Here is a 14,561-nt window from a genome sequence, read left to right on the forward strand (position 1 = left end):
TGGAAACCTTGCTCTCTTTTGTACCCATTTTTGCAGTGGTATCAGAAAGCCAATTTGTGAGGAGGTGTGGAATGTGATGTTGCTCTATGGCAATCTTAAGGGAACCTTGTAAAGGTCAGGGGCTTGAGAAATGGAGCTTCATTGCAAATATCTGAAATTTTAAATCTGGGGGGTAATTTTAAACCCCAACAATGGGTGGTTTGGGGGGGGGGACAGTGATTTTTGGAGTGGGACCACACCCTGGCTCCAACGTGCCCACTTCCAGGTTTAACCCAGGCGCGTTTGGATGTGCGTGTGCATCAGAAACCTGTCCCCACCTAAAGCCGGCGGGCCAATATTTATCATTGCGATAGTTGAGACCCTTAATATTATGTGTGTTAGAAATGTCAAACAATTTTACCGTACCTGTTCGGATTTCCCATTCCTTCTGATTCACGTCAGGTGAAAGCAGGCGAGAAGGGCCAGATCCATGAGGTGAGTGCCTTTATTGCACTGCTTGTGGGCCAGGAGGAGCAGGAGTGCTTCAGCTAGGCCCAACATGTTCACCTGGTGTGATCGGCCAACCCCCAGCCCCCACCCGATGGTGGCCCCCACCTCCGATCTTCTCCAAAGCCCACCCAATGTCATCCACGTCTCCCCACCCCTCCAATTTCTTCCAATCTCTCTCTCTCCCTCCCTCCCCCTCCCCGACTCGGGGCTCCTTTCCCCCCCGACAGGCAGCCAGCCTGTCAATCTGGCTGCCTGGCGCGTGGGAAACCCGAAAGCACAAATACTTACCTTCAACTGAGTTACGATCGCAGATTACGACGTACTCACTTGACTTCCGGGTTCCCTACACGAACATCTACGCACGCGCTGGGTTCCCGGCTCTGAGCTAAAATCATGCCCCCGTGTCTTAAAATAAATTCTGAGTTTCCCATCTGCATTTTGGTCAATGGAATCATTCATGCAGGTTGGAACATTTTGAAATTTCTTTACAAAAAGGAAGGTATCACCTTCAGATGTTGTTTCTGTTACACACAAATCACTACAGTTGTGATGAACCGGTTTAAAACATTTACATTGGAGAGAGAGCTTATCAAGCTTTTCTGATGGCCGTCATTTCTTCACATTCACAATAAAGGCTCAATGTGTTCCACAATGTTCCACGTCTTTAATCAGCTCTAATCTGCATCGGACGATAGCTTGTCAGGATGAATTAATGCTGCTGACATCCAATGGAATCAGAGGCATGAGGCAGCAGCCCTGCCACCATCTGGTGTAACTTTCTGGAATTACAGGAGTTCTCAGCAGATAGAGAAGCTGCTGGGAACCTGGGATCTTTGGATGAGATTAGCAGTAATATGTCAAATGAAAAGAACTGACCAATTAAGAGCCTCCAACTCGGAGTGTTCCATGCTGTAACGCAACATTACTCAAACACCTGAGAAGGAATGGAGGGCAGCATCACCTCTTGGTGCTGAAATCCATCTACTGAAAGATCCTATTTGAAATAATCCACTGCTACCTTGAAATTGTCTTGTTTTTGAATCAGACAGAACGCCTCATAATGTTCATTTATCAGCAGTACAAAGTCTGTTACCATTTTTCTGGAATTTGTAGAATGTTTTCTGGCTGGTTTACATTTCTAGCTGACTGACATTTGGCTCACTAAATATTGGGAGAGGGTGCAAATAAAATTCACCAGTGAGTTAATAGCAGGAGCTGGTTAATTCAAGGCATTCCCTCACCAGTTAATAACCAGCCTGAGGTTTTAAAGCATATATAATTTACATCTACAGTGCCAATGAGTCACTGAGGTACAAATTTATGGCAAATTATTATAATATACTGTTACTGCAGCATTTTGACTGATTGTTCTGAGGACAATGCAGGGTGGGAATGATCCCGGTGTAAACAGCAAATTAAATGACACAAAGGCTAGGGAACTGAATAACAGAAGGTACACATACTGAATAGTCTGTATTATATCCTCACACAAGTGCTACAGAGAATAATGGATATTGGAATATTAATATGCAATCTAACCAAGCGGTTTGAATGACATCATAACTGATGAGAGTGAGCTATCACTCGAACTAAGTGTTTGGATTACTGTCCTGGCATTACTTTACCACACTTAAAAAAAAATGTAAGGAGGTTATTGGCACGTCTCAGCATTAGCTCCATTTTGACGCCAGTGGCGTCCGTCAGTGCTCTGCTGGTCACTGAGGGTGATGATGTTCACACTCCAGAGCTTCTGATCAGAATGCAATCGCTACAGGGTTTGCAGAGTGATATTTAGCATTGACTGTTGGAAGTTACCATGGTCATTATGTATTAAACAGTGACACTTCATTGGAGTATTGTCAAAGCAGATGTAGGAATGGCTTCACATGTGATATCTAAAAGATACTTTTTAGAAATTTCTTAGTGTTGATTAATTCAAAGTGTTATGAACTCTTTGAACTGCAGCTTGAGTCTAACTGAGATTATTTCAATTGCAAACTACCTTATGGAGATAACTTAAACTTGAAACCCAGCTCCCTGCCCAAGTTCTCCATAGGACTAAGCCCGGCCAAAACAGCAACTGAAGTGAAGTTTCGATATCAATAAATGCGTTTTAAAAGAAACCATGATATAAAAATCTTAATGTACAGGGATTACAAACACTGCCCAGCGTTTTGCTCAAAAATTACAACAGCAGGATAAATACACGATTTGGGTTCTGGTTCGCAGAAAACTCAAGTGATTACAGAACAACAACTTGCATTTATAAGGCACCTTTAACGTAGTAAAACGTCCCTAGACGCTTCACACGAGAGTTTTCAAATAAAATTTGACACCGAGCCACATAAGGAGGCGTTTGGTCAGGTGACCAAAAGCTTGGTCAAAGAGGTAGATTTTAAGGAGCATCTTAAAGGAGGAGAGAGAGGTAGACAGACGGAGTAGTTCAGCGAGGGAATTCCACAGCTCAGGGCCTGGGCAGCTGAAGGCATGGCCGCCAATGGTGCAGCGATTAAAATTGGGGATGCACAAGAGGCAAGTATTGGAGAAGCACAGAGATCTTGGAGGGTTGTAGGGCTGGAGGAGGTTACAGATTTAGGGAGGGGCGAGGCCATGGAGGGATTTGAAAAAAAAGGATGAGAATTTTACAATTGAGACGTTCCCGAACCAGAAACCAATGTTGGTCAGCAAGCACAGGGGTGATGGGTGAACAGGACTTGGTGCGAGTTAGGATACGGACAGCAGAGTTTTGGATGAGTTCAAGTTTATGGAGGGTGGAAAATGGGAGGCCGGCCAGGAGACCATTTGAATAGTCGAGTCTAGAGGTAACAAAGGCATGGATGAGGGTTTCAGCAGCAGATGAGCTGAGGTAAAGGCGGAGACGGGCGATGTTACGGAGGTGGAAGTAGGCGGTCTTGGTGATGGAGCAGATAGGTGGACGGTAGTTCATCTCAGGGTCAAATATGGTGCCAACGGTCTGGTTCAGCCTCAGACAGTAGCCAGGGAGGGGGATGGTCTGTGGCTAGGGAACGGAGTTTGTGGCGGGGAGCGAAGACAATGGCTTCAGTCTTCCCACTATTCAGTTGAGGGAAATTTTTGCTCATCCAGTACTGGATGTCGGACAAGCAGTGTGACAAATGAGAGACAGTGGAGGGGTTGAGAGAGGTGGTGGTGAGATAGAGCTGGGTGCTGTCAGCGTTCGTGTGGAACTTAACGTTGTTAAGGAGGGGGCAAAGGATAGATCCTTGAGGGACTCCAGATGTAATGGTGCGGGAGCGGGAAGAGAAGCCATTGCAGGTGATTCTCTGGCTATGACTGGATAGATAAAAATGGAACCAGGCGAAGGCAGTCCCACGCAGCTGGACGACGGAGGAAAGGCATTGGAGGAGGATGGTGTGGTCAACCGTGTCAAAGGCTGCTGACAGGTCGAGAAGGATGAGGAGGGATAGGTTACCATGTTCACAGTCACGTAGGATCTTATTTGTGACTTTGATAAGGGCCGTTTCGAACTGTGGCAGGGACGGAAACCTGATTGGAGGGATTCAAACATGAAGCTGTGGGAAAGAGGAGCATAGATTTGGGAGGTGATAACACGTTCAAGGACCTTTGACTCTGTTTTTCCAACATTGCCACCTCCAGTCCAAGTGCCTCCTGTTTGCCTCAACCCTTCCACTCCTCCCGTACCTCAAGTGAGACAACTTCATGCCAACCTTACTGGTATCCTCATTCTTCTGCGTTGAAATTTTAAACTGAGAACTTAAGGAATACTAAAAAGACATTTTTTTAAATATTGCATATGCTGGGAGCTATCCTGCAGAGACGGAGGGAAAAGAACAGGCCAAGTTCAGTCTAAACAACTCTTGTGATCCATGTGCAGTGTGCATGGACAAAAGCTGAGGAGCAAAAATGCAGAAATACGCCCTCAGTAAACAGACTGATTGTGCTATATTGCTGCACTTACTGGTTTGGTACTGGCACCATTTTTGGAGCAGTGACTGCAGATAGCATGGAGCTATACTGTCCATTGAATCACTCGCGAGCCTTGCGTATATGTATTTAAGTGAACATGTGGAAAACTGCTCATTGGTCTCACTACCATCAGTAACATTTTTAATGATAGCAAAGAGCTGATGGGATAGTTGAATTCTTCCTTACATTAAATGTTTAACATGAAACTTTAAGACTATTCAGTGGATGACCTGGAAGGTCCCAGAATTTGGCTTACACGAGATCAGCTCCTGCAAGCTGTCTCACATTGCGACAGAAAATTCAAATGGCTCCAGGTTCGGGACTGGGAAATTGCAGCTATATTGTCCTTTTAGTCCATGTGACACAAAAACTATGTCACTTCAACGCGGGGGTGCTGTATAAGTATTCCTTGAACATTTGATTTATTTGCAAGTTGGGCTGTTTGGGGAGGGACATAAAATGACCACTGGAGGGCACCATATAAATGGATGGTGAAGTCTAAAATCATCAGCACCGCAAACCGTTCTTTTGTGAAACAGAATAAGCAACAAATATTGCCTGTCATCTAGATCCTGGCTCTGAACTCAGTCTGCGTGTAAAAGAGAAGTATAGTCAGATCTACTGAGGTTTTCAAGTTCATCAGTGCTGTATTGGAAGTGGACTGCCTGGTACTGAGGAACCTCTGTAGCCTCCTGTGCTGTGCTATTTTATCTTGTAGCAGTGAGCATTAAACTTCAGCTGGGAGACTGAGGAAGCAGCTGTGGTTTTTTCAATGGCCAAAGTTGGTCATTGACATAAAACAAAAAAAAAGCTTGCAAAAGCAAGGCAGGCCTGTCAGTATCTGAAGAGGGTGTTTGAGTCGAGACCCTAATGAATGGTCTGTATCCGAAGTGTAAACCTGTCTTTTCTCTTTTCAGATGTTGAAGAGTTCCTGTGTACTTCCGGCATTTTTTGTTTTTATTTTAGATTTTCAGCGTTTGTAGTTTTTCTCTTTTTATCAAAGCTGGTCACCTGTTCATTCTTTCTTGCTTAGAAATGTTTGCTGACAGAAAATTTGTCATCAAATCTATGTTATGTCCCCTCCCCAAACAACATAATATTCCAGACACATCACATTGTAAGTGGGTGCTGTTACCTCTAGAGGAACTGATGTGGTTTGGATTAGAGCTTTGCGAGGCATGTGTTCTGGAGAAGCAATTCCATCTGTGCAAGTCAGACTTCTTTGATATGAAAGGTCCCTCTTTTCTGTAAGGTAGGCTCCTTTTGAGTTGGGAGAAACAGTGCGCAGTCTGGTTGCAGCAACTTCAGGTAACAACTCCTCTCTTTCCAGTACTAGCCCATGACTGTCCTTGAAAGCATTGGAGAGCGTAGTTTGCATTTTCATTGCTTGTCTCCTTTATTAAATGAAGAAAATATCATTACCCCGTTGAAGACTAAGAAAAAGACAATCAAAATTTGATATAAAGCGGCAGTATTGTATCAAATTCCATTAAAATGGATGTTGATAACTGATAGGTATTAAACCACTGAAAATGGGTCCTTCCTGTTCTGCTACTCACGGTTCTGGCGTTTTCCCACTGTATTTGTCCAGATCATCTTTACAAGCCTTTATCATTGATTCTTGCATTAGTTCCACCTTTTCCATCTCCTGAGCATGTGCAGTTGGGGGTGACTGAGGAGATTCTGGGCTTTCCCTCACCCTATCAAGGTCTAGCGATAGAGGTAAATCCTTAAAGTTTTTACATCTGGAAACCAGAAAGGAAACAATTTGTTTACACTGAAAAGGGAGGAGGACACAGTTGCAAGCATCTAATTGAACTGAGGGGCTCAGAAACTTGAACAGCAGGAAAGCACAAGTGAATTGTGAATGTTACCTGAAATGTTGCCTTAAATTCCTCTCTGCTTTATTATGTAGTTTGATATCTGCTATCTCTAGAACATAATGCCAAGGTCCAGCAACCCTTCAGGTCATTGTTTTCAATAAGTTACAGTGGTAAAGCCACTTTTATGGTATCAATTTCCTAAATACAAGACTTTAAACAACCAAACCAAGATTAAAAAAACACGAGATTTGTAGCAGCAGGCGATGGGATAACTTTCCAATCCTATCCTCATGTTACTCTTGATTTTCTAATCTACTAAATTGCCTTCAAAGAGAATTTCCCAAAATACAATGCTTTATTAAATCCATAATTTAGGTACTATTTTATCTGCTTAGGGACAATTCACTGCAAAAACCACAACCATAATTGCACATAACAGGAAATTTAAGTACCCAACACCTCAACATATGAAGATGGGAGTTGGAGAGGGGTCCAATCTTGGGATAGGAAGTGAAGATGAGAAGGCTCAGATTGAAATTAATTCTGCTTTGTTCAAAATTCTCACAGAAGTTAACTTCTGAAACTTGGTAACTCTACGAATGAAGGTGATGTGAATGGGTGCTTTCTGCTAATGGAAGGATTCGGAGATTTAAGTTTTCCGGTAAGCAGGATTCACAATTACTGAAAAAATTGCTCAAAGCAATTACTTTTCTGTAAAAAGAAATTAAAGCAATACAGATTTAGTATTCAATTCCTAAAACTTGTAAAATAAAGGAGATTCATGTAACTTTTCCTTCAATTGGATTGAAATCCAGCATTATCAGAGAAATGTGAGTCCCCTTCATAAGGATTATCTCTGGGATTTATTTAGTCAGAAACGATATTACACGAAGAAGCTGCTGTTGACGCTGTGAAATTATGTAAATGAGCTTATCAGTCAATGCCTCCAGAAACTGGGAACAAACCTTCAACTAAACCAAGAACAACAGCTTCTCAAGATGAACCGGTTTACTAAAATCACAAGGGTGATTTGGTAGATGAATTTGAGATTGCACTGGGATTGACCACCAAGTTGTGAAGCAAGAATCTTAATCCTGACACAATTGAACCCTGTGTTATTGATTGGAATTTCCTGATGGTCAGAAGTGTGGTGTTACATTTATGCTATGGGTTGGCTCTTATAGATGTTCAGGAATTATTCACATGGTCTGGAGTTGTGAGCCCTTAAGTGTCAACACTAGTTAATCTTAACCACACTCACTGGTCCAACAGTTGGTCAAAGTTATCCTCCAATTGCATCTTCTTGTGTTTGAGGGTTTCAGGAATGGGATCATCATCCTCACTTTCTCCACTCACTGAGCTCACCTCCACATCCACCTGTCCATGTTGAAGTGCTGCATTTGGGACCGTGCTCTTTAGAAAACAAAAGAGACGAGTGTTAAAACTCCTCAGCTCAGCAAGTTACGTTATTTAGACAATATTGAACAGCACTAAAATGAATCACAAGACAGTATAATTGGACGTTTAAGAAGATATCATAGAGAAAAAAGGACTTCCATTTATATAGCACCTTTCACATCCTCAGGATGTCCCAAAGTGCTTCACAACAAATGAAGTACTTTTGAAGTATAGTCAACTGTTACAATATAGGCAATCGCGGCAGCCAATTTGTGCATAGCAAAGTCCCACAAAACAGCAATGAGATAAATGACCAGTAATCCTGTTTTGGTAGCATTGGTTGAGGGATAAATGATGGCTAGGTCAACGAAAAAACTCCCTGCTCTTATTGAAATAGTGTTATGAGATCTTTCCTGTCCACCTGACAGGGCAAATGGGGTCTTGGTTTCACGTTTCACAGATTCACAAAGAAATTCCTTTAGAATGTATACCCTTAAAGGCAGGTGTAGTGCCCTGGAACTGGCAACATCAGTGGGGGTGGTTCAGGATTCAGGGGGGCCCATTTTCTTCCTTACACCTCTGTGAAGCATTCTGGGATGCTTTTCTATGTTACAAGTGCTATACAAATGCAAGTTATTGTTGCTCACCAAGGCCACAGTGATGCCTGATACTGGAAATGAAAACACACTGGTGTAAGTAAGGGAAACTCTTCTGAGGTTGAGATTCAAGCACGTTATTGGGAAACAGAAGAGAGAGCTTCACTAATTGTATTATCAGCTGATCTGAGAGTCGTTGATGCTAATGTGGAGTGGAAAAAGTAAGAAAAGGTCTTCCATCTCAGCACCAACATCCCTCAACATGGTGAACACAAACAAATTATTTCACCTGGCACTCACAGAATTAAAGCAGAGATCCAAGTCTTACCTCAGGTTTGGGATTCTGGACTGTGGCTACAGGTGTATGAAAGGCTGGCATTGGAGGCTGTATCAACGGTGTTGGCGTTGGTGTCTGGAGGGCGGGTATGGGTGTTACCCATGAGTTGGGAGTTAGTGCCATATCAGACCGATGGTCTGTGGAGGAACGGCTTTCTGGGACCTGGTCAATCCGTTCCTTCAGATCCTCTAAATGCATTCCAAGCCGAAAAATATTCCCCTCCACTTCCCTAGGAAACAAATTGTAGGTTCCACTATCTACTGAATGTTACAAAAACATACTTTAAATATTCTAAACTTTGAAATCCCTGCTTTCTGCATTAATCTGAATGACACACTACAGTATGAAGGCCGGTTTAGAACAGAAATCCACTTACTGCCTCAATATTTGGCCACACATAATCAATATACCTTGTCTTATGTTCACTACATTACTAATGTCTGCTGAGGGAGTTCGAAAGTACCTGCAATTTAACTGAAGGATATCAGTTTTATTGTGAAAACTTCTGTGTTTTTTTAATAAAATCCAAAACTGCTTGGAGAAACATTTCTAGATTATACTGAAAAACTTGCAGTCTCCATTCTCAATATGGAAGTATGTTTATGAACATCTCAAGAACCCCATGCCTGAGTTAGGGGGCACATTTAATAGAATGGAAAACTTTCCTTCCAAACTGTAGTCTCAACCTTTTAAAAATAATTTTCCTTGTCCAGTTACTGATACTGGAGAGGGGGTTGGGAGGGAGGGATAGAGAGGCCGGAATTAAGTATGTGGTGCCTGGCACTCGGCAAGGATCAGTTTATTGGATTTATCCGTGTGGGCCTATTAAATAATATGTTCCTGGACTCCTTTGCAAAATCTCAAAGTGCTTAAAAAATGCTGGATAGATTGAAAATATGTGGATAGATACAAGCTCTAAAGCAATATGGTTCTTCATTTTCAAAAGATGCATCCACTACTCCAGCGAAAAATACTAACTGGCTGCCCATCACAGCAAGTTTTCGCACTTTACAAAGTTTAATAATAGCCTCACCTCTGTCCCCAATAGCATTAATCATCTAATATTTTTTTTTACAAAGCAATAGCTTCAATGACTTTGATCTTACCATCTTACCAGTTCATATGTTGCAAATTTTTCATTTTGTTTCTTTTATCTATTATTATTTCGCACTACCAATGCGTTTCAAGACTGATCGACAACTAGTTTTGAATTTTTATTCTCCACCATCTTCATCCATGCAATTCACCTTGTAATTAAAATCCAGTGCAGAACTTTGCCTCATAGTTTGCATGATCATAAGTTATTCAGTTACCATAGCTGCATTCATGGCTTCTGAGCATATTGCCAATTCAGCATCAAAAGGGGATGTAACATACTATTGCGTCAATTATTATACAATAGTATTATCATGAGATGACCAAAGGCATAATCAGTGTTGCTTTCTGCACAATTTGAAGGTCAGTATTCCATGTACATTATATATATTATCTGCTCCGGGCTGCACTCAGAATTGCAGTCTCCAGTAACCACTCAGACAGAACTCTTTAGCTTAGCAGTAGGCCTTTACCCTGTTGTTTCATCTCCAGATACCTAACTGTCTCAACTGAAACTTTCTTCCTTAGACCTTACAAAGATGATGCTTGTCAGACATCTAATCGCTTTAGAACCCTGCACTATATTGAACTTTAATTAATGGATCATGATGAGGAACATAGTACGACATTCACAATGCTGCGGTTTCTAAATAAATCAAATCAAGTTCATGGTTACCACAAAACTCATACGAGTACGTAGATAACACTCAGGGTGATGTGATGCGATGCCAGATTAATATGGATGTGGTGTCTGTGATGATACACATCGAAAGTGTTAGCTATTACTCCTCGGCTGCATGATCAGGGACATCCCAGCTGCTCAGTGACAATGATAGAGTTAAAGAGAAATCAGGGGCTGATCACCATTCCCGTGCCGTATTCAAACTGATGAAATCCCATCAGGAAACATGGTTCTACACATGCCTCCCAAGTGCCCCAATTTAATTAGGGCACGGTGACATTAAATAGTGCGAAGAAAAGCATGACTTCCCAAGTCAGAGAAATCAGCTGACGTTCCAGGTCTGCACTCCTGACACAGGAACTGATGCAAATTCCATCCTTTCAACATATTTACGGGCTGAAAGGTATCGTCCTGCACTGGAGTGACATTTACTTGAATCTGCCTTTCAGCCTGTTCAAGCAAAAATTGGAATTGATTCACTTACCTGTTCGGATCAAATTCCCCAATGATGTAGCGGTTGCTCCCGGCGTCCTTCAGCTGGAGCCCGCGATGCTCTTCTCTGGCCTGAAGATATCCTCGTTCCAGAGCATCCTGACCTTCCTTCAACTTCTGAAATGCCTGGAAAAAAAGGGGAAGGCAGGACAAAAAAGGAGAGAAAACACTCAGATTAGTGCAGGCCAGTTAAACAGAACAGGCAAATCCTAAGGTACAGGACTAATAAATACTTTCACAGTTTTATGGATTGGTATGGATTATTACCCATTCATTCAGGCAATTTATATCGCCAAATAGAGATCATAATTTTGAAAGAATCCATCCTCCATTTGTTACTATGAAAGTCCCTCCCCTCAGTCTAACACAAGGAATTAACAGCATACCCTGTTTGAATCCCTGAAAAATATGATCACATAAGCAAGACCCTAATCCAGTTTAACCTCAGAGATGTAAGAATATTGGGAATAGGGGCAAATTGACATCTTTTTCTTAATGCTTTTAACCATCATGCTCTGCAGGCTGAGCTGCTTATTTTGCTGAATTGTAAAACGTTAACCTTTGACTAATGACTGAACTTTGTCACGCTCATTATGAGGCAAGACAGCTATCTGATTAAAAGAGGAACAATGACCAAGAAAAAGCAGAACAATAATCCAAAGATAGTGATAAGAACGGGACAATGGCATGAGTAAGGTCAAATGAGTTGACCACCTTGAGGTCTGTGAGAAGCAACCTTGCAAAGGGTCTTGTGGCTAGATGAGTAATGTTAAAACAAGCTGGCCATCTTAAATTCTTTGAAAAACAACCTTGTAAAGTTATAAGGGTCTTGTGAATAATCTTCGTTTATGGTGTGAGGATCTGGCCAGGGGCCGTAAAAACCCAACGTTTCCTGAGCTCAGTGCAGAGGAATCAGCAAAGGCCACCCAGCTGTCAAAAGACTACCAAGATGTCAGAAGATTGCCCAGCTGTTGGAAAACTCAAAACAACCATGCTGCCAAAATTACAAACTCTGCCCGGAGATCAAATGGGGTATATTGTTTTAATCTCTGTATTCTTATTGTCTTCTAATATTGGGTACTTGTATATGTTTGATTTGACTATTAATAAATTTGACCATGAATCAGTGTCTTCTTCTCCGAGTAACAAACATTCAATTACCCCTCCTCTGCCCAATGTTCGCCAACATTGTCATCTACTCCTTCTCCTCAGCCACTGCTCCAACTCTTCAAAATTGCCACCATCACAGCTTCAAAATCCCACCTTCAACCCTTCCATCCTCTTCAACTATTGGCCCATCTTCAATTTCCCGCTTTTTTAAGGTTCTGAAATATGTCACCACTGCTCAAATCCATGACCATCTTTTACATCACTCCCTGCTTAAATCCCTCAATCTGGTCTCTATCCCACCCACAGCTGAGAGACCACCCTGGTCAAAGTCATCAGCAACATTCTGTGGGACTGTGATGCTGGTGCATTTTCCCTCTTCAACCTCTCTGTGGCCTTCAGTGCAGTAAACCATACTATACTCTTCCAATGGTTCTCCTGCATGGTCCACCTCAGTGGAACTACCTTCACATGGTTCCATTTTCCCTACCCCAGCCAGCACATCTCCTAAAATGGTTTCTCCTTCCATGCCCACAGTCATTTCAAGGTCTGCTCCAAGGTTCCATCTTTGGCCCCTTCCTATTTTTCATCCAGATGCTGCCTCTTGGAGACAGCATCTATAATCAGTGGACCCCGGGTACAGTGGGTGGGCTGTGGCACATTTCCTATATGAGAGACATTTGGGACACTTTGCAGTTTCAGAGCCATCAATCTTTCTCCAATGGTTAAAATTAGACCGTTGCCTATATAGCCATGTTAATGTGCCACCAAACAGGATGAAAGGTCACTATTGAGTGCTTCTTAATTTTGAAAGCATGTTTTACACTTGAGATTTATTTCATTTCAATAGTCTTCATTTTATTCACTTTCCTCCCTACCCTAAAAAGCTGGAGCCTATTTCCTCTTATCCTATGCGTTATTAAAGAAAATAATGTTTCTTTCCTCAGCTGGTCGACAGTGATCTAACCCTTCAGAATCTTCTAAATTCAAAATGACCCTTGGATGTATGTTGCCCATTGACACTGTCCAATGCAAAACCATTCACCTTGCAGTAAACAATAGTATTTTATGGATTATTTTACATTTATCCACATTAAGTACCATTTCACCCATTAGCCCAACTGCTGAGGTTGTCCACATTGCTTTGATAATACCGTCCTGTGGCACACATTCCGCAGACTTTTGTGTCCAAACAAAGATTTGTATACCCAACAGCAGTGGGAAGTGAATTCCTGAAAAGAACAGCTTCAGTTTCAATTCTGTTTTTGTTGGAAAACTCAATTGCTCATTAGAGGAACTGAGTGTAGTTAGTGTGAAAAACGTACAATCCAAGGAGTACAGGCTGATCTGTGGTATAGGCTCCTCACAGCTGGAAGGGCGAGTTACCTTTTGCTGGGCCACTGGTGCCACCTTTCTTGCCTGAAGCAGGCCTTCAAATGTATCATTCTGTTGGAGAAAAAAAATCGCACAATTCCACAGATCATTTGAACAAAATGAATTGAAATGTGCAAGACAATGAAAAATACAACTATTTCATTCCTGCTCACTATATATTTCGCAAATCTTATATGAATGAGAACAAGTAAACTGTGAAGATAATGCCCTCTTGTGTACAAGTTGGTTGTCAAATTTTACTGGGCCATGTTCCACCAAAAGATTCTCCTGTACCCTTCAGTCCCTTAATTGTGGCCAACTGTGCATCCTGCCTGCTGTTTAATCCATCATTGGTGCCAGAGCTTTTAGTTGCCTTGACTCTTCTCACTGAAACTCCCTCCCTAAACCATTCTGCCTCTCCACTTCCCTCTGCTTCTCTCGAAACCTTCTCAAGACTCGTCTTTTCACCCAAGCCTTCAGTCATCCCTCCTAAGCTCTTTCCACTGGCTAAGCATTCAGTTCCTCCTGCTATTAGACTATGAAGTGGGATGTTGACCACATTAAACAACACTATCTCAATGCAAGTTGCTGTTGAATGCTCAGGTACAACTGTTATTTGACCCAAATGGCATGTTTTTGCAGTATTTTTGTAACATGTTTTTGTATAACTCACTGAAAGGGAAAAATGGACCTCAAAGGGAACTTAACATTTTCTTCCTCGCCCATCATTGCATCCATCTGCACAAGTTTCAGTTTGAGAACTACTGCTTTATAAAATAAATAAAAATAATACGTTCCAACAAAATGAACACAATAACTCAAAGGTCATTAAAATACCACTTGATGACTTCCTGACCTAAACGGCTGGGTAGTCAGCAGGAAGTGGTTATCTGACCGTTAAAATCGAGCAGCAGGAGGCCGCCGTCAAGTTCACAAGGGAACAGTCCCCGACACACGGTAAGTGCTACGAAGGGGAATCCCGGGGGGTAGGAGAGGCCCAAGGTTTCCTTGTAGGACCCGGAGGAGCAGTTAAAAAAAAAAACTTACCTTGCTGGGCCTCTTCTCACCATGGCTACTCTTCCCAGCAGGTTTGGCCTGACGGGGAAGCCACCACTGCTCCCCTGCTCAGGTCTCAGAATAAAATCGATAATCGGGCCCCCGATAGCATCATTGGAGCTCGATCTGTATATTTAGTGGATCCT

The 14,561-nt window shown here is 42.2% G+C and overlaps 1 protein-coding gene across 1 annotated transcript in view; it reads right to left on the reverse strand.

Moving 5' to 3' along the window:
• Positions 1 to 14,561, reverse strand: part of akna (AT-hook transcription factor) — a 140,476-nt gene that overhangs the window by 32,193 nt on the left and 93,722 nt on the right. The window contains exons 8-13 of the mRNA XM_067969615.1: positions 13,372 to 13,431; positions 10,871 to 11,004; positions 8,601 to 8,838; positions 7,540 to 7,691; positions 6,015 to 6,200; positions 5,591 to 5,849 (exon numbers count right to left, since the gene is read on the reverse strand). Coding sequence (XP_067825716.1) covers positions 5,591 to 5,849; positions 6,015 to 6,200; positions 7,540 to 7,691; positions 8,601 to 8,838; positions 10,871 to 11,004; positions 13,372 to 13,431 — 1,029 coding nt within the window. The remainder of the gene's footprint in view (positions 1 to 5,590; positions 5,850 to 6,014; positions 6,201 to 7,539; positions 7,692 to 8,600; positions 8,839 to 10,870; positions 11,005 to 13,371; positions 13,432 to 14,561) is intronic.

Source organism: Heptranchias perlo, chromosome 31, assembly GCF_035084215.1.
Source record: "Heptranchias perlo isolate sHepPer1 chromosome 31, sHepPer1.hap1, whole genome shotgun sequence".
NCBI classification, from domain to species: domain Eukaryota; kingdom Metazoa; phylum Chordata; class Chondrichthyes; order Hexanchiformes; family Hexanchidae; genus Heptranchias; species Heptranchias perlo.